General features: G+C 44.7%; 1 protein-coding gene across 1 annotated transcript in view; it reads right to left on the reverse strand.

Annotated features, from left to right (window-relative positions):
* The window catches only part of lgr4 (leucine-rich repeat containing G protein-coupled receptor 4), a 162302-nt gene that overhangs the window by 120537 nt on the left and 19437 nt on the right, over positions 1–22328 (reverse strand). Inside the window, exon 3 of the mRNA XM_070899688.1 lies at positions 7205–7227. Coding sequence (XP_070755789.1) covers positions 7205–7227 — 23 coding nt within the window. The remainder of the gene's footprint in view (positions 1–7204; positions 7228–22328) is intronic.

Genomic DNA, 22328 nt, shown 5'->3' on the forward strand with positions numbered 1-22328 from the left:
TGATACTAAAATAAAAATTGAATGATTAGCATAAACCGTTCAAATTTAAATAACAAAATCCCTTTGATGATGTTGCCTAAAATGTGAAGTTTGTGGTTGCCAAACTAGAAACCTTTTATATTGTGTACACGTTTACAAATCACATTTTTATTATTACACAAGTCATGTAGCATTGGTCCAATAAGTGGCAAAAATTGCAAATTTTGTTCATTAACTGCCGGCCTTTCTAATTACCCAGTGCGCTTTTTGTTAGCGGTCATGGCATTTTTATAAAGCAGCTGGAAATTATTACAACAGAAATTGAGATCAACCTTCAGGAGTTCAACACTGGGTTCGATAGGGTTATGTATCCATGACATTCATGCTGCTTGCAGTAATGTGGCATTGGAAAGGAGGGCATTTTAAGAATGCATAAAACAGAACACTTATATAGCAGACACATGATTTTTTTTTCTACTTTCTAAAATATAATCCAATAGATTTTGTGATCCTAATAAGGGTAAAACCTATAGCTAATCAGACCAGTCTTACTGCAGTTGTACAGGGCCTTAGTGAGGCCTCACCTGGAATATTGTATTCAGTTTTGGTCTCCTAATTGGAGGACGGACGTTCTTGCTATTGAGGGAGTGCAGCGAAGGTTCACCAGACTGATTCTCGGGATGGCAGGACTGACATATGACAAAGTTTAGAAGGATGAGAGGGTATCTCATAGAAACACATAAAATTCTGACGAGACTGGACAGGTTAGATGCAGGAAGAATGTTCCCGATGTGGGGAAGTCCAGAACCAGGGAACATAGTCTAAGGATAAAGGGTAAGCCATTTAGGACTAAGATGAGGAGAAACTTCTTCACTCAGAGAGTTGTTAACCTGTGGAATTCCCTACCGCAGGGAATTGTTGATGCTAGTTCACTGGATATACTCAAGAGGGAGTTAGATATGGCCCTTATGGCTAAAGGGTTCAAGGGTTATGGAGAGAAAGCAGGAAAGTGGTACTGAGGTGAATGATCAGCCATGATCTTATTGAATAGTGGTGCAGACTCAATGGGCCGAATGGCCTATTCCTGCACCTATTTTCTATGTTTAATTTCAATAATAAAGCTTTCCCCCCAAACTATCCACTGGTTTCTATTAAGGAAAAGATCTCAATTATTGGTATACCGTCTTTGCTGATTGCAGGATTACAGAGTTACAAAATTTAGTAAGCCGACCCATTTGGTCATTTGATTTTGTTTGCATATAATATTTTAACATGCAAGGATAGCAACTAATAGGAGGGCAGGTTTTGAGGATCTAATGTGCCTAAGGGAGGAGGGAAGGAAATAAAAAGAATCACAATCACCATCTACTGGTTACCAAGACACACAAAGTAGATGACATTTTTTAAAACCATTACATTTCATTTTCAAATTTTATTTTTGTCTGAATTTGGGTTAAAAACCAAATGGAGCCAGCAAATACATGCTTTTTCCAGATGAAAAAAGTTTGTAAGCATTAAAATACTTGCAATTAAATAAAAAAATAAAATCTGCACAAAGCACATCATCATAGGCAGTTCCTCAAAATCGAGGAAGACTTGCTTCCACTCTAAGGGCCCAAGTTTCCACACGGAAAAAAACGGGCGCCCGTTTCTCGCGCCGGAAAAACAAAATTGCGATTCTGGAGCGCTTTGCAGCTCCTTGTCTGCCTGGCGCGGCGCCCAGGGGGGCGGAGCCTACACTCGAGCCGATTTTGTAAGTGGGAGGGGGCGGTACTATTTAAATTAGTTTTTTTCCTGCCGGCAACGCTGTGCGTGTGTGTTGGAGTGTTCGCGCACGCGCAGTGAGAAAGAAACATTGGCACTCGGCCATTTTTGTAGTCCTTTGTAGCTGTTTAATTTTTGAACATTTTTTAATAAAAGCACATTGCCATCAGCACTGAGGCTTCTTGCAACCTTCTCTGTCTCCTTCCGCACCCCCCCGGGAACGAACAGCTGTTTCCTTCCCCCCCCCTCCCGCTTAGCGGCAACGAACGGCTTTCTTCCCCCCCCCCCCCCACTCAGCGGCAACGAACGGCTGCAGAATTCTCCCTGACTGAAGCACTTTCACACAGGTAGGAAGATGGTTTATTTAATCTTTTCTTTGCTTATAAATGTTTATTCAGGTTGGATTTATTTGTATAAATAAGGATTTATTGTAGAATTTAATGAGTTCCCTTCCCCCCCACCACCTCGTTCTGGACGCCTAATTTGTAACCTGCGCCTGATTTTTTTAATGTGTAGAACAGGTTTTTTCAGTTCTACAAAAATCTTCACTTGCTCCATTCTACTTTAGTTTGGAGTACGTTTTCACTGTGGAAACTTTGAAATCAGGCGTCAGTGGCCGGACACGCCCCCTTTTGAAGAAAAAATTCTGTTCCAAAGTAGAACTGTTCTACCTGACTAGAACAGCAGAAAAAAAAATGTGGAGAATTGCGATTTCTAAGATAGTCCGTTCTCCACCAGTTGCTCCTAAAAAACAGGCACAAATCATGTGGAAACTTGGGCCCTAAAAGTGAGCTCTTAGGTGACTGATCAGTCCAATACAGGAATTACAGTCTCTGTCACAGGTGGGACAGACAGTCGTTGGAGGAAAGGGTGGGTGGGGAGTCTGGTTTGCCACACGCTCCTTCCGCTGTCTGTGCTTGTTTTCTGCATGCTCTCGGCGATGAGACTCGAGGTGCACAGCGCCCTCCCGAATGCTCTTCCTCCACTTAAGGTGGTCTTTGGCCAAGGACTCCCAGTTGTCGGTGTTGATGTTGCATTTTATTAAGGAGGCTTTGAGGGTGACCTTGAAATGTTTCATCTGCCCACCTGGCACTCTGCCCACAAAGCACAGTTCCATCATTGGCACCTCTGACTCCCTGCGGCTGTCATACAGGGAGTAAAAGGGTGCTTGTACATCAATATCCTCTGTTGGTACAGCAAAACGAAGCACGCACTGCACCAATAGGGAAAGCAGTCACATGCACTGAAATATATTATGACATTTGCAGCTTTTGTCGGATTGGACTCTAATTTTGGAATTCATGTGTCAGCTGCAGGGGGTAGTTATCAGGTTTAATCAAATTTAACTCTAAAGTCAGAGCTTAATTACATTAGTGCAACCCATTAAATTTAGCTAAAAAAACTGCCTCTCTTATTTGTCAAGTTAAAAAGAGTGAAGCTATAATGCATTTTTACTGCTAACCAAAGAAGATATGCTGTGAATCATTAATGCAGTTTGAACTATGAATCTTAAGCATAGGAGTAGCACTTTGCTCATTTCAATCTTTCCCAAAAGATGCCCATCACATGAGAAATGTATAAATTTATCAAAATGAGCAAACTTAAGGCATTTAGAATCAAATCAAACACCCTGGTGAGACTTGAGGTGTCTCAAAGCAACTCCTGTTTATTAAGCCTGTTGCAACTGACCAACACTGCACTCTACTCTATTCCATTATACATCCGTTTTTCCACATTCTGGCAACCCACCAGAAGACAGGATACAACTAGCTGAGTGTGGGAGGCTCTTGTCGTGCAGTTCAGCCAGAATCTATTTATCATCATTCATCAAGGCCTAAGGGGCTGTGTGCTTTTTCAGTGAGGATCCAGTAAAGTTATCATGGCAAGACTAACTGATTAATTCACTATTGGCAGCATTAGCAAGTAAACCAACAAGGCTGGCAAAGAGTTTATAATAACATGAAACAATCATTATACAATCCATCAACTGTCAAAGCAAGCAGTCATACAGGCACCATTTAACCTTCTCAAAACAATATGACCACGCCCATATCATTTCGTGATCATACAGCAGATAAGTATTTCTCCAACACCCCCGGCCCCTGGCCTGCGAGCACCATCGGAGCAGGCCGGGGAGCGGAAGGAGCAGCCTGGCGGCATACCACTCCAGGGAGCAGCACATGCTGGAGCAGGAGATCAACGGCAGTGAAGAGGGACGTCACCAAGATCCAGGTCGGTGATTGGAGCGCGGGCAGGTACAGCAGGAGCGGCGAGGTCGGGACGAAGGAGCGGCGAGAGATTGCAGAGGGATGTGATCAGGGCCCAGGAGAGGCGTGAGTTCGGGGCCAGGGACCCAAGGGCAGCACAGGCCAGCCCACACTGCGATGTGTGTGCGCACTCGGCCCGTGCAGCAGAGCTGGTTTCCAGTCGTCTTGGATAATCCTTGCCACTGGACCAAGAGCTAGCTCTGTCAAGCCTGTGTGGTGGCTGGTGTGTAACGGTCACCACACGTTAAAAAAATCCACACAGGCATCTTCCACCCTTCAAGATTTAGTTCTGGACCTGGAATATTAGGTCCTTCATTTGAACACCTGTGAACTTTTTTGACGTGGAAGCAAGTCATCCTCGATTCGAGGGACTGCCTATGATGATGATGATATCTCCTACACCAATAAGATTATACTGGACCACTAAATAAACACTAAAGACCTTTTCTCCCGACTACGCCCCCCCACCCCACCATTAGTTCTTTTTGGCACCACAAAGCTGATACAATACGCAGAAACACTTCCAGTCTTAAGACAGTTGCGAGGAATTGCCCAAGAGTCAGCATTCATTTTCTCACCAGATTTCCATCTGTTTATGTGGGGAACCACATGACCTGCTATAAGGCCAAAACTAGTTGCCACGCCCTGCAAACTTCTCAGTTCAACCAGAATTGGGAACTCCCCACATGGGAAATTAGACACAACCCTATATTGTGCCACTCTGCAGTACCACATTAGCACTCTACCAACACCTCAGGGCCCGACGACTCACCAACACCTCGGTGCCCAATGGCTCGCCGACACCACACCAATGGAAATTCCAATAAAAATTGTTTAGAAAATGTTTTCAAAGTACTTAACTTTTTAATATTTTGGATCACCCAACCATTCCATAGATTGACAATATCCCAACTCGAGAATAGCTTGGTCTCCAATGTTAGCTGAGACTGACTGACTGTCTGACTGACAGCCGTTCCAGCCAATCGGCGGCACACGTGACCTCCCCTTTCCGGAAATATCCCTCATTTGGACAGGCCAGATCCCGATTGTTCCGGATAAGAGAGTTTCACAACCTGTACATTGATTAATATACGCAAGTTTATTGAAACTTGCAGAAACACCCGAGAGCGTAAATAGTGTTTAAACACAAACCATAGAAACATAGAAAATAGGTGCAGGAGTAGACCATTCGGCCCTTCGAGCCTGCACCACCATTCAATAAGATCATGGTTGATCATTCCCTCAGTTCCCCTTTCCTGCTTTCTCTCCATACCCCTTGATCCCTTAAGCCGCAAGGGCCATATCTAACTCCCTCTTGAATATATTCAATGAACTGACATCAACAACTCTCTGTGGTAGGGAATTCCACAGGTTAACAACTCTGAGTGAAGAAGTTTCTCCTCATCTCAGTCCTAAATGGCCTACCCCTATCCTACGACTGTGTTCCCCTGGTTCTGGACTTCCCCCCCGCATCTAATCTGTCCAGTCCCATAAGAATCTTGTAAGTTTCTATGAGATCCCCTCTCATCCTTCTAAACTCCAGTGTATAAAGGCCCAATTGATTCAGTCTCTCCATCCTGGGAATCAGTCTGGTGAACCTTCGCTGCACTCCCTCAACGGCAAGAACATCCTTCCTCAGATTAGACGACCAAAACTGAACACAATATTCCAGGTGTGGCCTCACCAAGGCCCTGTACAACTGCAGTAAGACACCTCCCTGCTCCTATACTCAAATCCCCAAGCTATGAAGGTCAACATACCATTTGCCTTCTTCAGCACCTGCTGTACCTGCATGCCAACTTTCAATGACTGATGAACCATGACACCCAGGTCTCGTTGCACCACCCCCTTTCTTAATCTGCCACCATTCAGATAATATTCTGCCTTCGTGTTTTTGCCCCCAAAATAGATAACCTCACATTTATCCACATTATACTGCATCTGCCATGCATTTGCCCAATCACCTAACCTGTCCAAGTCACCCTGCAGCCTTTTAGCGTCCTCCTCACAGTTCACACCGCCACCCAGTTTAGTGTCATCTGCAAACTTGGAGATATACTAATTCCTTCATCTAAATCATTAATTGTAAAGAGCTGGGGTCCCAGCACTGAGCACTGCGGTACTCCACTAGTCACTGCCTGCCATTCTGAAAAGGACCCGTTTATCCCGACTCTCCGCTTCCTGTCTGCTAATCAGTTCTCTACCCACTTCATTACATTACCCCCAATACAATGTGCTTTGATTTTGCACACCAATCTCTTGTGTGGGACCTTGTCAAAAGCATTTTGAAAGTCCAAATACACCACATCCACTGGTTCTCCCTTGTCCACTCTACTAGTTACATCCTCAAAAAATTCCAGAAGATTTGTCAAGCATGATTTCCCTTTCATAAATCCATGCTGACTTGGACCGATCCTGTCACTGCTTTCCAAATGCGCTGCTATTTCATCTTTAATAATTGATTCCAACATTTTCCCCACTACCGATGTCAGGCTAACTGGTCTATAATTACACGTTTTCTCACTCCTTCCTTTTTTTAAAAAGTGGTGTTACATTAGCTACCCTCCAGTCCATAGGAACTGATCCAGAGTCGATAGACTGTTGGAAAATGATCACCAATGCATCCACTATTTCTATGGACATTTCCTTAGGTACTCTGGGATGCAGACTATCAGGCCCCAGGGATTTATCGGCCTTCAATCCCATTAATTTCCCTAACACAATTTCCCGCTTTATAAGGATATCCTTCAGTTCCTCCTTCTCACTAGATCCTCGGTCCACTAGTATTTCCGGAAGGTTATTTGTGTCTTCCTTTGTGAAAACAGAACCAAAGTATTTGTTTAACTGGTCCGCCATTTCTTTGTTCCCCATTATAAATTCACCCGAATCTGACTGCAAGGGACCTACGTTTGTCTTCACCAATCTTTTTCTCTTCACATATCCATAGAAGCTCTTGCAGTCAGTTTTTTATGTTCCCAGCAAGCTTCCTCTCATATTCTATTTTCCCCCTCCCAAATAAACCCTTTGTCCTCTTCTGCTATATTACAAAATTCTCCCAGTCCTCAGGTTTGCTGCTTTTTCTGGCCAATTTATAGGCCTCTTCCTTGGATTTAACACTATCCTTAATTTCCCTTGTTAGCCACGGTTGAGCCACCTTCCCAGTTTTATTTTTACTCCAGGCAGGGATGTACAACTGTTGGAAGTTCATCCATGTGATCTTTAAATGTTTGTCATTGCCTATCCTCCGTCAACCCTTTAAGTATCACTCATCAATCTATTCTAGCCAATTCACGTCTCATATTATCGAAGTTATCTTTCCCCAAGTTCAGGACCCTAGTCTCTGAATTAACTGTGTCACTCTCCATCTTAATAAAGAATTCTACCATATTATGATCACTCTTCCCCAAGGGGCCTCGCAGAACAAGATTGTTAATTAGTCCTTTCTCATTACACATCACCCAGTCGAGGATGGCCAGCCCTCTAGTTGTTTCCTCGACATATTGGTCTAGAAAACCATCCCTAATACACTCCAGGAAATCCTCCTCCACCGCATTGCAACCAGTTTGGTTAGCCCAGTCAATATGTAGATTAAAGTCGCCCATGATAACTGCTGTACCTTTTATTGCACACATCCCTAATTTCTTGTTTGATGCTGTCCCCATCCTCATTTCTACTGTTTGGTGGTCTATACACAATCCCATTAGCGTTTTTTGCCCTTTGGTATTCCATAGTTCCATCCATACAGATTCCACATCATCCAAGCTAATGTCCTTCCTTACTACTGCATTAATTTCTCTCTAACCATCAATGCCACCGCACCTCCTTTTCCTTTCTGTCTATTCTTCCTAAATGTTGAATATCCCTGGATGTTGAGTTCCCAGCCTTGGTCACCCTGGAGCCATGTCTCCATGATGCCAATTACATCATACCTGTTAACTGCTATCTGCGCAGTTAATTCGTCCACCTTATTCCGAATACTCCTCGCATTGAGGCACAGAGCCTTCAGGCTTGTCTTTTTTAACACCCTTTGCCCCTTTATGATTTTGCTGTAAAGTGGCCCTTTTTGCTTTGGGTTTCTCTGCCCTCCACTTTTACTTTTCTTTCTATTTTTTGCTTCTGCCCCCATTCTACTTCCCTCTGTCTCCCTGCATAGGTTCCCATCCCCCTGCCATATTAATTTAACCCCTCCCCGTGGTGTAAGGTTTCTAATCATAATCTAGGAGTGCAACAGCACAGAGTGGCATTTGTGAGTTTGATAAGTGGGTGAGTTAGGTGCTGTTTTGTCTTGTTTTTCCTACAGTGCTGACACTAGAGCAGCTGATAAGGAGTGCAATAGTAGGAGAGGGAGGCCCAGAGACCAGCCCAACCAGTTGCAGACAAAGATAGAGGAGTGCAAAATCGAAATGTGACGTCACAGCCAAGCTGGTAAGTGGTTGGATGTTCGACTGGTAAGTATAACTCTCTTAGACTGACTTTTAGATTGGTTTAATTGGCAGCGAACTACTAAGTAGCTGTTTCGTGTTTAAGTAAATTTTAGTAAGTAAATTAATTTAAATGTTAAGTCATGGCAGTAGAGCTCGGACCCGTGTCATGCTCCTTTCCTCTATGTGGGAAGTCAGGGACGCTTCCAGTGTCCCTGGCTACTATGTGTGCGGGAAGTGTGTCCAGCTGCAGCTACTGACAGACCGCATGACGGCACTGGAGCTGTGGATGGACTCACTCTGGAGCGTGCGCGATGCTGAGAATGTTGTGGATAGCACATTTAGTGAGTTGGTCACACTGCAGGTAAGGGTGAGGACAGATAGTGAATGGGTGATCAAGAGACAAGGCGAGAGCAGGAAGGTAGTGCAGGAGTCCCCTGCGGTCATCTCCCTCCAAAACATATATACCATTTTGGATACTGTTGGGGGAGATGACTTACAAGGGGAAGGGACCAGCAGCCAGATTCACGGCACCATGGGTGGCTCTGCTGCACAGAAGGGTGGGAAAAAGAGTGAGAGAGCTATAGTGATAGGGGACTCTATTGTAAGGGGAATAGATAGGAGTTTCTGCGGCCGCAATCGAGACTCCACGATGGTATGTTGCCTCCCTGGTGCAAGGGTCAACGATGTCTCGGAGCGGCTGCAGAGCATTCTGGAGAGGGAGGGTGAACAGCCAGTTGTCGTGGTACATGTCGGTACCAACGATATAGGTAAGAAGCGGGAAGAGGTCCTACAAGCTGAATTTCGGGAGCTAGGAGTTAAATTAAAAAGTAGGACCTCAAAAGGTAGTAATCTCTGGATTGCTACCAGTGCCACGTGCTCATCAGAGTAGAGGGAGCAGGATAGTTAGAATAAATACGTGGCTTGAGCAGTGGTGCAAGAGGGAGGGATTCAAATTCCTGGGACACTGGAACCAGTTCTGGGGGAAGTGGGACCTGTACAAAAGGGATGGTCTGCACTTGTCCTGGGGGGTAACATTTGCGAATGCAGTTCAGGAGTGTTTAAACTAATATGGAAGGGGGATGGGAACCTATGCAGCGAGATAGGGCGAAGTAATATGGAGTCAGAAACAGATGGTAGAAAGGTAAAAAGCAATAGTGGAAGGCCGAGTAAACAAAGGCAAGAAACAAAAAGGGCCACACTACATCATAATTCTAAAAGGACGAAGGGTGTTAAAAAAACAAGCCTGAAGGCTTTGTGTCTTAATGCAAGGTGTATCCGTAATAAGGTGGATGAATTAACTGTACAAATAGATGTTAACAGACATGATGTAATTGGGATTACAGAGACGGGGCTCCAGGATGATCAGGGCTGGGAACTCAACATCCATGGGTATTCAACATTCAGGAAGGATAGAATAAAAGGAAAAGGAGGTGGAGTAGCATTGCTGGTTAAAGAGGAGATTAAAGCAATAGTTAGGAAGGACATTAGCTTGGATGATGTGGAATCTATATGGGTAGAGCTGCAGAACACCAAAGGGCAAAAAACATTAGTGGGAGTTGTGTACAGACCTCCCAAACAGTAGTAGTGATGTTGGGGAGGGCATCAAACAGGAAATTAGGGGTGCATGCAATAAAGGTGCAGCAGTTATCATGGGTGACTTTAATATGCATATACATTGGGCTAACCAAACTGGAAGCAATACGGTGGAGGAGGATTTCCTGGAGTGCATAAGGGATGGTTTTCTAGACCAATATGTCGAGGAACCAACTAGGGGGGAGGCCATCTTAGATTGGGTGTTGTGTAATGAGAGAGGATTAAGTAGCAATCTCGTTGTGCGAGGCCCCTTGGGAAAGAGTGGACATAATATGGTGGAATTCTACATTAGGATGGAGAATGAAACAGTTAATTCAGAGACCATGGTCCAGAACTTAAAGAAGGGTAACTTTGAAGGTATGAGGCGTGAATTGGCTAGGATAGATTGGCGAATGATACTTAAGGGGTTGACAGTGGATGGGCAATGGCAGACATTTAGAGACCGCATGGATGAACTACAACAATTGTACATCCCTGTCTGGCGTAAAAATAAAAAAGGGAAGGTGGCTCAACCGTGGCTATCAAGGGAAATCAGAGATAGTATTAAAGCCAAGGAAGTGGCATACAAATTGGCCAGAAATAGCAGCGAACCCAGGGACTGGGAGAACTTTAGAACTCAGCAGAGGAGGACAAAGGGTTTGACTAGGGCAGGGAAAATAGAGTTCCTCCTTACTTGACCTTCTGACCCCTTTTATATCCGGAAGGTTGTTTGTGTCCTCCTTAGTGAATACCGAACCAAAGTACTTGTTCAATTGGTCTGCCATTTCTTTGTTCCCCGTTATGACTTCCCCTGATTCTGACTGCAGGGGACCTACGTTTGTCTTTACTAACCTTTTTCTCTTAACGTAGGTCCCCTGCAGTCAGAATCAGGGGAAGTCATAACGGGGAACAAAGAAATGGCAGACCAATTGAACAAGTACTTTGGTTCGGTATTCACTAAGGAGGACACAAACAACCTTCCGGATATAAAAGGGGTCAGAAGGTTGAGTAAGGAGGAGGAACTGAGGGAAATCCTTATTAGTCGGGAAATTGTGTTGGGGAAATTGATGGGATTGAAGGCCGATAAATCCCCAGGGCCTGATGGACTGCATCCCAGAGTACTTAAGGAGGTGGCCTTGGAAATAGCGGATGCATTGACAGTCATTTTCCAACATTCCATTGACTCTGGATCAGCTCCTATAGCCAATGTAACCCCACTTTTTAAAAAAGGAGGGAGAGAAAACAGGGAATTATAGACCGGTCAGCGTGACATCGGTAGTGGGTAAAATGATGGAATTAATTATTAAGGATGTCATAGCAGTGCATTTGGAAAGAGGTGACATGATAGGTCCAAGTCAGCATGGATTTGTGAAAGGGAAATCATGCTTGACAAATCTTCTGGAATTTTTTGAGGATGTTTCCAGTAGAGTGGACAAGGGAGAACCAGTTGATGTGGTGTATTTGGACTTTCAGAAGGCTTTCGACAAGGTCCCACACAAGAGATTAATGTGCAAAGTTAAAGCACATGGGATTGGGGGTAGTGTGCTGACGTGGATGGAGAACTGGTTGGCAGACAGGAAGCAAAGAGTAGGAATAAATGGGTACTTTTCAGAATGGCAGGCAGTGACTAGTGGGGTACCGCAAGGTTCTATGCTGGGGCCCTAGCTGTTTACATTGTACATTAATGATTTAGACGAGGGGATTAAATGTAGCATCTCCAAATTTACGGATGACACTAAGTTGGGTGGCAGTGTGAGCTGCGAGGAGGATGCTATGAGGCTGCAGAGTGACTTGGATAGGTTAGGTGAGTGGGTAAATATGCATGGCAGATGAAGTATAATGTGGATAGATGTGAGGTTATCCACTTTGGTGGTAAAAACAGAGACAGACTATTATCTGAATGGAGACAGATTAGGAAAAGGGGAGGTGCAACGAGACCTGGGTGTCATGGTACATCAGTCATTGAAGGTTGGCATGCAGGTACAGCAAGCGGTTAAGAAAGCAAATGGCATGTTGGCCTTCATAGCGAGGGGATTTGAGTACAGGGGCAGGGAGGTGTTACTACAGTTGTACAGGGCCTTGGTGAGGCCACACCTGGAGTATTGTGTACAGTTTTGGTCTCCTAACTTGAGGAAGGACATTCTTGCTATTGAGGGAGTGCAGCGAAGGTTCACCAGCCTGATTCCCGGGATGGCAGGACTGACATATCAAGAAAGACTGGATCAACTGGGCTTGTATTCACTGGAGTTCAGAAGAATGAGAGGGGATCTCATAGAAACATTTAAAATTCTGATGGGTTTAAGACAGGTTAGATGCAGGAAGAATGTTCCCAATGTTGGGGAAGTCCAGAACCAGGGGTCACAGTCTAAGGATAAAGGGGTAAGCCATTTAGGACCGAGATGAGGAGAAACTTCTTCACCCAGAGAGTGGTGAACCTGTGGAATTCTTTACCACAGAAAGTTGTTGAGGCCAATTCACTAAATATATTCGAAAAGGAGTTAGATGTCGTCCTTACTACTAGGGGGATCAAGGGGTATGGTGAGAAAGCAGGAATGGGGTACTGAAGTTGCTTGTTCAGCCATGAACTCATTGAATGGTGGTGCAGGCTCGAAGGGCTGAATGGGCAACTCCTGCACCTATTTTCTATGTTTCTATGTTTACTTTAGAGTAGTACTGAGGGAGTGCTGCACTGTTGTAGGTGCCGTCTTTCGGATGAGACATTAAACTGTGGCCTCATCGGCCCCTCACATACAAGTTGCATTTATATAGCGCCTTTAACATCGTAAAACATCCCAACATAACAGGAGTGTTATCAAACAACATTTGACACCAAGACACACAAGGAACTATTAGGTCAGATGACCAAAGAGGTAGGTTTTAAGGAGCGTCTTATAGGAGGAGAGTGTTTTGTGGGAATAGGGCCGAGGGAACAGGAGGTGAGTCACATGGACATGATGAGGAGAGGACATGAGGGGAATAGAATAGAAACTAGAGAAAGATGCGAATTCAGGGCTAAAGCAGGGGAGCAGCTTAGTGGAAGTTTGGCCCAGTGGTCTTGGGGAAGGGAGTGCATAGGCAGCTGAATGGATGCTCTCAATATTAGTAACAAAGACGTTGATGAGCTCCTCACCCTTGTTGGAGGTGAGGGTGGAGGAGGCAGGGGAGAGAGGTTTAAGAAGATGGTGTGTGTGGTGAAGAGAAGCTGGGACATTAAAGATCACACAGCACTATTCAAAGAGCAGGGAAGTCATCCCAGTATCCTGGTCATCATCATTTCATTGCAGTTGGTGGGACATTGCTGTGCAAAAATGTCCTACTTTACGACAGTTCAAAAGTATTTCACTGGTTATAAAGTGCTTTGGGACATCGTGGGGTCATGAAAAGTGCTATATAAATGCAAATTGTATCTTTAGGTTACTGTGATTTAGTAAGTAATTTAGACAGGCAAATATATATTAATGAGGCAATGCTGGAACCTAGAGAATTATTACCAGATACATATTAATTTGTGTTTCTAGTACCCAAAAATAAATCCCATAAATATTGAGCAAGATAGAAAATATTTATTTTCTCCTTTCTCAACCACACACTCACCACCACTTTTGATGCCCTAGTTCCCATTAAAACAATTACTCTTTCACCCTGGCCGGTCCCCCTGGTATGGCCCTCATCATTGCTCCTTGAAGTCCAAAGGGCACAGACTTGAATGGATATGGCAGACAACTGGTTAAGCCATTCACCGCCAGATCTGGCTGGATCACATAAAGCATCAGGTCTTGCTCTCATCTGCCAAAATTACTCACTATTCCAGAATCATTCTGGAATGCAAAGATAAACCGCGGCTTCTATTCTCCACTGCTAACCGTCTTCTTGAACCCATCCCCCCTGTCTCATCCACCCTCACCTCCAAGTGAGAAAAGCTCACGTACATCTTTTTCTCCAAGATTGAGACCATCCATTCAGCTGCCTCTGCCACTTCCCTTCCCCCTAGCCCACCGGGTCAAACTTCCTCCAAGGTTTCCCCCCGCTCCGCCACCACCCCCCACTGAACTCTCAAATCTCCCCTCATGACCTTTCCGTACTCATCTTGTCCACACGACCCACTTCCTGCTCCCATGTTAGCTGATATTGTTAACGGTTCTCTCTCCTCAGGTACCCTCCCCCCTTCCGTCAAATCTGCCATCATCACCCCTCTCCTTAAAAAAATCAACCCTTGACCCCCTCCATCCTTGCAAACTACCACCCCATCTCCAACCTCCAGCAGTATCAGCTGTGGCTCAGTGGGTAGCACACTTGCCTCTGAGTCAGAAGATTGTGGGTTCAAGTCCCATTCCAGGGACTTGATCACATAAATTTAGGCTGACACACCTGTGCAGTGCCGAGGGAAGGCTGCACTGCCGGAGGTGCCGTCTTTCGGATGAGGCATCAAACCGAGGCCCCGTCTGCCCCCTCAGATGGACATAAAAGATCTCATGGCACTATTTCAAAGAACAGCAGGGAATTATCCCCAGTGTCCTGGCCAATATTTATCCCTCAATCAACATAACAAAAACAGATTTGCTGGTCATGATGACATTGCTGTTCGTGGGATCTTGCTGTGCGCAAATTGGCTGCTGCGTTTCCCACATTAGAACAGTGGCTACACTTCAAAAGTATTTCACTGGCTGCTGTAAAGTGCTTTGAGACGTACAGTGATCGTGAAAGGTGCTATATAAATGCAAATCGTTCTTACTTTTCGAAAGTCCTTGACATTGTTGTCGCCTCCCAAATCCGTGCTCATCTTTTCTGGAACTCCATGTTTGAATGTCCCAAATAAAGTTTCACGCCTGCCACAGTACTGAAACAGCTCTCATCGAAAGTCACAAATGACATTCTTTGTGATTGTGACAAAGGTATTATCCCTCCTCATCCTTCTTGACTTGTCTGCAGCCTTTGACCACTCCATCCTTCTCCCAACATCTCTCCATCGTGGTCCAGCTGTGTGGGATTGCACTCACCTGGTTACATTGTTATCTATCTACTTGTAGCCAGAGAATCACCTGCAACAGCTTCTCTTCCTGCTCCCCCAACATTACCTCTGGTGTCGTCCAAGGATCCATCCTTGGCCCGCTGCTATTTCTTATCCACAGCTGACCCTTGGAGGCATCCTCCGAAAACACAGCATCAGTTTCCACATGTACATTGAGGACACCTAGCTCTACTCACCACCACTTCTCTCGAACCCACCACGGTCTCTAGATTATCAGACTGCTCCATCAGATATCCAGTTCTGGATGAGCAGAAATGTTCTCCAATTAAATATCGAGAAGACCGAAGCCATTGTTTTCAGTCCCCGCCACTAAATCCATTCACGAGCCACTGACTCCATGCCTCTTGCTAACATCTGTCTGAGGCTGAACCACAATGTTCGCAACCTTGGCGTTATATTTGACCTGGAAATGAGTTTCCGACGACATAATTAAGACCACCTATTTCCACCTCCGTAACATTGCCCAGCTCCATCCTTGCCTCAGCTCATTCGCTGCTGAAACCCTCATCCATGCCTTTTTTACCTCTACACTTGACTATTCCAACACATTCAAGCTGGCCTCCCACATTCTACCCTACGTAAACTTGAGGTGATCCAAAACTCGGCTGCCCGTGTCCTAAGTCGCACCAAGTCCCGCTCACCCATCACCCCTGTGCTCGCTGACTTACATTGACTCCCGGTTAAGCAACACCCCGATTAAAAAATTCTCATCCTGGTTTTCAAATCTCTCCATGGCCATGGCCTTGCCCCTCCCTATCCTGTAATCACCTCCAGCCCCACAACATACACCCACCACCCCACCCCCGAGATATCTGCATTCCTCTAATTCTGCCCTCTTGAGCATCCCTGATTATAATCGCTCAACCACTGATAGTCGTGCCTTTAGTTGCCTAGGCCCTAAGCTCTGGAATTCCCTGCCTAACCTCTCCACCTCTCTATCCTCCTTTAAAGACGCTCCTGAAAACCTACCTATTTGACCAAGCTTTTGGTCACCTGCCCTAATTTCTCCTTATGTGGCTCAGTGTTGAATTTTTTGTCATAATACTCCTGTGAAGCGCCTTGGGATGTTTTACTGTGTTAAGGGTGCTATATAAATACAAGTTGTTCTGATTTGTTATTTTCTACTTTTATTATACAAACCGTTTCAGCTGATTACAATCTACCAAATAATATAATTCTCGCTGCATTGTTGGAAACCTTATTAGTATGTCATGCATTCTATAATATAGCTGGGAAAAAAAACTTTATGCACAACAAAAAAAAATCAATTTGAGAAAAGTGCAAAATCATCCATAAATTTACATAGCGCATCCTCTAATTACTTCCAGCAAATTCCCACAATCTCCCACACCACATCCCACCAAGTTTCAAGTGTACATCTGAGCTTGGGTAAATCGTACTGCAATACTTTATGCCCTGGGCAGAAGGTCTAAGCCCTGATGCAAAAATACATACGCATGAAGATAAGAACACAACCGGACTTTGCGTCCTGCCGTCTGTATTGACCCTGGTGGAGCAGCTACCATTGCTCCACTTCCAACCCCGCCTCCAGACACTATTCCCTCTCCCTTTTGCTTTTAACTTTTTTTCTTGCTAACTTTGTTTTTGACTGTTACATTGAAACATTATCAAGCTTATTCAATATTTGATTTTCATGCAGGCTCACTTATTTCAAAGTCACAACATCACTATCTCCTCTTCTCACCCCAGATCTTGAACTGACATTCAGCCTTGGAATCGGCTTGTAGCCTCTACTTGAAACTACCTTCATCACACCCACAGCCCTACCTGAGCAATGTTATGGACGTACTGTAACAGAGATCAGGAATAAACAGATAAAGAAACTCAAGATCTCAGTTAAATCCTCAGCTCCACTTCAGATGTGGCTACACTATCTCAGACACCAGCATCAGCAGCAATTTGCAAAACCTGACCTATATAAATCCAAGATAATCAGTGTAAGTAAAAGATGCACAGACGTGAGAGTTATAAATTATGTTCACCTTCGAAAACTTACCTGTTACTAGAGGATTGTAAAGAACAGCAGGTGAAGCGCTACACATCTGACTACCTATGTGATCAGGAGGATTGTGGCAATAAACAAACAAATTGTATGCTGTTGCTCACAATGCTACGCGGCAGGAATTCTTGGTTCCTCTTATCCAACTAATAAAGGCCTGAATCACAGTGAGTAATTGCTATCCTCCTTTTGGGGGCAGGGGTTTAAGTGGGATCAAGATGTGCCAAGAAGAGAAGTCTGGTGAAAATTGTTACCAAATTAACCCTTCATAGCAGATTTGGTAATTGGCAGGTTTGCAGTACTTCAAGGGCCTTAATAATTGACCAACCAACCCGATGCTTTAATGAAACCTAGAGCGGCAGAATGGGATAATCCTGCGAGCCAATGTTCTAACAGATTGGGTGGTCATGGGTAGACATGCAGTGGAAATCTTACTAAATCTCTGTTGGCAAGTTGTGTAGTTTTAGCTGGTTAAACTCCAGCATTGCACGCTCTCAGTAGATTGGCTTGGAGACTTGAGCATAATGATGAGAAAGCTTCTCCTTTGGGTGTAATAGTATCACTTAAATTCAAGAAACAATTAGATTTCTGAAGCACTTCTCATCCTGTCTGTTATATGTTGTACCCATCTGAAACTACGGGATCAGCAAATCTGGACAAACAACAGTGCCAGTTACAAGAGCTGCACAGTGTCATTACACTTGATAGTTTCACCAATGCTCCAGATGTAAAAATAGTTCTCCGATTTTGTTTACCTCGAACCCGAAGTTTTAGTTTGAGAGAAAATTACAAAACATTTAACTGAATGATGCCAATATTAAATTAATGCCTGAAACTGTCTACACGTGGTTTCTATGAATGTTTACTTTTTTTTTTAAAAAGCACTATTTAGCCAGGGTTATATACTGAAAATAAACCATTTTTATTTGTAGGAGTATGGCTAATTTAGGAGGTAATAAAAAAAATCAATCTGAACTGTTAAAGCCTTTTAAGTAATACGAGGGGGAACAGGAGCAATAATCCTTTAATGACAGGTTCTTGATATCATCAGGCAGTTTCATCTCACGAATGAACCGTTTTCATACAACCATCACCCATTTAAAACAAAATGACACAAAAGGATAAATTATCCTTGCAGAATGTTATATATATCTTTATATTCTGCTTGAACCAAACTTTAGTCAGGCTATACTGATGAGCAATTATGGGTATCCTCATCAACACCACAGTGAATGTCTTTAATGAACATTGATCTTACAATAAAAATATAAGGTGTTGAGCACCATTTATCCAAGGATAAAGCTGTGGATTTTCCAAGAGAGAAATCGGGATCCGGAGCAGATAGGAGATCGGAAGGGTTCCGGGTAGAGGGGGGTGAGAAAGAAGAGTTGTTCAATCACAGAGGGTGGGCGAAGCAGGTAAACTGGATCCAGCGGTTAAGTGGAAAGGCATTTACCTCCTGGATCCAGAAGTTCTTGCCTCCCTTTAAAGGCCGGGAAAACCAGTCATCCGGGGTGAAATTTAAAAATGGTAGTTAATTCTGCGTCACACAGCCTCATTAAAATATGTAAATGACCAACCTGCCTTCTTCCAGCAGGTTGGTTGCCTCCCCGTCCCCACGTTAAAACCGGAAGTGGGCAAGTTGTAGTCGGGTTTCAGATTAACATTTTTACATCCCATCCCGACCCAAACCCACCTGTTTTTGGGGGTTAAAATTTTCCCCAGTTACACTGCACTCTCTGATGAATCCATTGGTAAATGCACTGGGCAGTATTTTACTGACCAGGAAGGTTCCATGTGCAATTCCTGGTCTGTGCTGAGTTAGTTAATCTCTCTCGGAGTCCAAAATGGACCCCAGACTGAGTGGGAGAGGTGGAGGAAAAAAAACAAGAGGTGGGGGAAAAAATATCAATGCTTCCTCCCACTGTTGATCATCATTAATCACAAGTGGAAGGTAGAGGTGAAACATCGGTTTTACTTTCAAGGAGTGCTAGCAAGCAGCCAATTTTACACTCTATTCTTTCATTCATTTGATATTGAGCAATGGAAATCACTGTGCAGGTACACAAGAGGGTGGCACACTATCTTGAGCCACAGAGATATTTATAAATTACTGAAAAGAACCAAACTAGTTAGATTATGTTTTTTTTCAAGTATCTTTCCGTCAAAGGTTTCCCCCAGCTGAGTTTATGCTGCAGTCAGTTGGCCATGTTGTACAGTCACCTTTTCTAGGTGGTCTCACACCCAATCCTCCGACGTGGATAGAGAACTGGTTGGCAGACAGGAAGCAGAGAGTCGGGATAAAAGGGTCCTTTTCAGAATGGCAGGCAGTGACTAGTGGAGTGCCGTAGGGCTCAGTGCTGTGGACTCCAGCTATTTACAATATACATTAATGATTTAGACGAAGGAATCGAGTGTAATATCTCCAAGTTTGCAGATGACACTAAGTTGGGTGGCAGTGTGAGCTGAGGAGGAGGACGCTAAAAGGCTGCAGGGTGACTTCGACAGGTTAGGTGAGTCGGCAAACGCATGGCAGATGCAGTATAATGTGGATAAATGTTAAGTTATCCACTTTGGTGGCAAAAACACGAAGGCAGAATATTATCTGAATGGCGGCAGATTAGGAAAAGGGGAGGTGCAATGAGACCTGGGTGTCATGGTTCATCAGTCATTGAAAGTTGGCATGCAGGTACAGCAGGCAGTGAAGAAGGCAAATGGTATGTTGGCCTTCATAGCTAGGGGATTTGAGTATAGGAACAGGGAGGTCTTACTGCAGTTGTACAAGGCCTTGGTGAGGCCTCACCTGGAATAGTGTGTTCAGTTTTAGTCTCCTAATCTGAGGAAGGATGTTCTTGCTGTTGAGGGAGTGCAGCGAAGAAGGTTCACCAGACTGATTCCCGGGATGGCAGGACTGACATATGAGGAGAGACTGGATCAACTGGGCCTGTATTCATTGGAGTTTAGAAGGATGAGAGGAGATCTCATAGAAACATATAAAATTCTGACGGGACTGGACAGATTAGATGCAGGAAGAATGATCCCGATGTTGGGAAAGTCCGGAACCAGGGGACATAGTCTAAGGTTAAGGCATTTAGGACTGAGATGACAAGAAACTTCTTCACTCAGAATTGCTAACCTGTGGAATTCCCTACCGCAGAGAGTGGTTGATGCCAGTTCATTGGATATATTCAAGAGAGTGTTAGATAAGGCCCTTACGACTAAAGGAATCATGGGGTATGGAGAGAAAGCAGGAAAGGGGTACCGAGGTGAATGATCAGCCATGATCTTATTGGATGGTGGTGCAGGCTCGAAGGGCTGAATGGCCGACTCCTACACCTATTTTCTATGTTTCTATGATTTCCATTGCATGGTTAGCATTACATTGGTATCCACTCGCACACTGCACCAACACCAAAACAACAGTTTTAAAATGGTACAAAGTACCACTGTGACCCACTTAGGATGCCAGTTCTGAAACTATGGACTGCAGCCATGTGCCAATTTCAAGCAAAAAAACAAACTGAAACTAAAAACAACACTCTGAAGTATAAAAGCATTTGACATAAAATTAAACTCATTTGGTTTTAAGTTAATAAAATAAAATACAGCTTTTAACAGTAATACATTCTGCTTCTACCAGTGATTAACTAGGTTGTTATACAAAATCTAGATGCATGGCACCATTCATATCACCAAGCCAATGTCACAGAGAAAAATGCTTGCCAAGCAAACGTCGTGGGAGCAAACTCCAAGCATGAAGCATGAAGCATGAAGCAGTCGACCGTTTGTTGTATAATGAATTCTCAGTCATTGTGATTCTGTGCCAATTTTTCATTGGAGAGCAAAGAAACAGTAGGACACAAAGAAAAGCAGTAACGTGTTCATAAGAGCTATCAATTTAACTCTATTTTAATATTTGAGCAATGTTTTTGACATACTGCAGCAGCCTGAGAAATTGTAGGCATACTTCACTTGCACAATAATAGCAACAGTTTGAAAATGTTGGCAAAAACACATTTAGGTCTTAAATAAACAGCTCACTGCACAGGACTTGCTTATATGTGTAATGTTTATTTAATGAGGTTAGCTGGGCTTTCAGCTTGAAAAATGCAACCATGTCTGATTAACAAAATGTTGACGTTGTGATAGAGGTGCGGGGTGGGGGAGTGATGAGATTGAGAGATGGGCCAAGAGTTCCTGAAAGGGTTATTTTTGCAATTTCAAACTGGAAAGCAAACTTATTCCTGATTTATAGCTTTGGTCACAAGTTACTAGGTTTACTTATTCTCTGAAGATGGATATTGATACTGCATATATTTAATACATAGATTCCAGCCATGTAAAACTTAATTTCATAAACTGAAGGCTGTGTGTCAGTTTGGACAAAAAAAAGAAGACACAATGTATTCCCCTTGACCAAACACATTGACTTGGTTTATTTGGACTATTTGCCTTTGGGTTAAATCAGTGACCTTGGGCCCAAGTTTCGGGCCGCGCCTAGAATGGCGCAGCCTCGACCTGGATGCCCGTTTTTCGCGCCACAAAGTGCGCCTGAAAAAAACTTCCAGATTCTCCAGCTCCCTACATGTCCTCTGGCCCTCGGCGCGGCGCAAACTGCAGGGGGCGGAGCTAGGTCCCTGCGCTGAAAACCGTGCCGGGACCCCTGCACATGCGCGCGACAGTGGGCACGCAAGTGCAGTAGCTCCAGGCGCTCAAAACTGTGTGGGAGGGGCCCGAAGCACGCAGTCCCTAGCCCTGGCCAAATGGCCTCACTGGGGCTGTGTGAATAAGGCTCCTCCCTCGCCCAGCTCCTGCTTCCTCCCGACCCGACTCCCGCACCCCCCCCCCCGACCGATCTCTTTTCCCCCCCCCAACCACGCAGCAGGACAAACATTCGATGACGCAGTTCAAACCATTCTCCGCACATATCGTTCGACCACCCCGACACCTCTCTCTCTCTCTCTCTCTCCCCCCTTCCCCTCCCTTCCTTCTCTCAACCCCCCTCCTCCCTCCCTCCCCTTCTCTCAACCCTCCTCCCTCCCTCCCTTCTCTCAACTCCCCCTCCTCCTCCCTCCCCCTCCCCTCCTCCTCCCTCCCCTCAGCTCACCCCCCCCTCCTCCCCTCTCCCCTCCTCCATCCCCTCACCCTCCCCTCCTCTCACCCCCCCTCCTCCCTCCCCTCACCATCCCCTCCTCTCACCCCCCCTTCTCCCTCTCCTCACCCTCCCCTCCTCTCACCCCCCGTCCTCCCTCCCCTCACCACCTCTCTCCTCT

Source organism: Pristiophorus japonicus, chromosome 14 (assembly GCF_044704955.1).
Source record: "Pristiophorus japonicus isolate sPriJap1 chromosome 14, sPriJap1.hap1, whole genome shotgun sequence".
In the NCBI taxonomy this organism is placed as follows: domain Eukaryota; kingdom Metazoa; phylum Chordata; class Chondrichthyes; family Pristiophoridae; genus Pristiophorus; species Pristiophorus japonicus.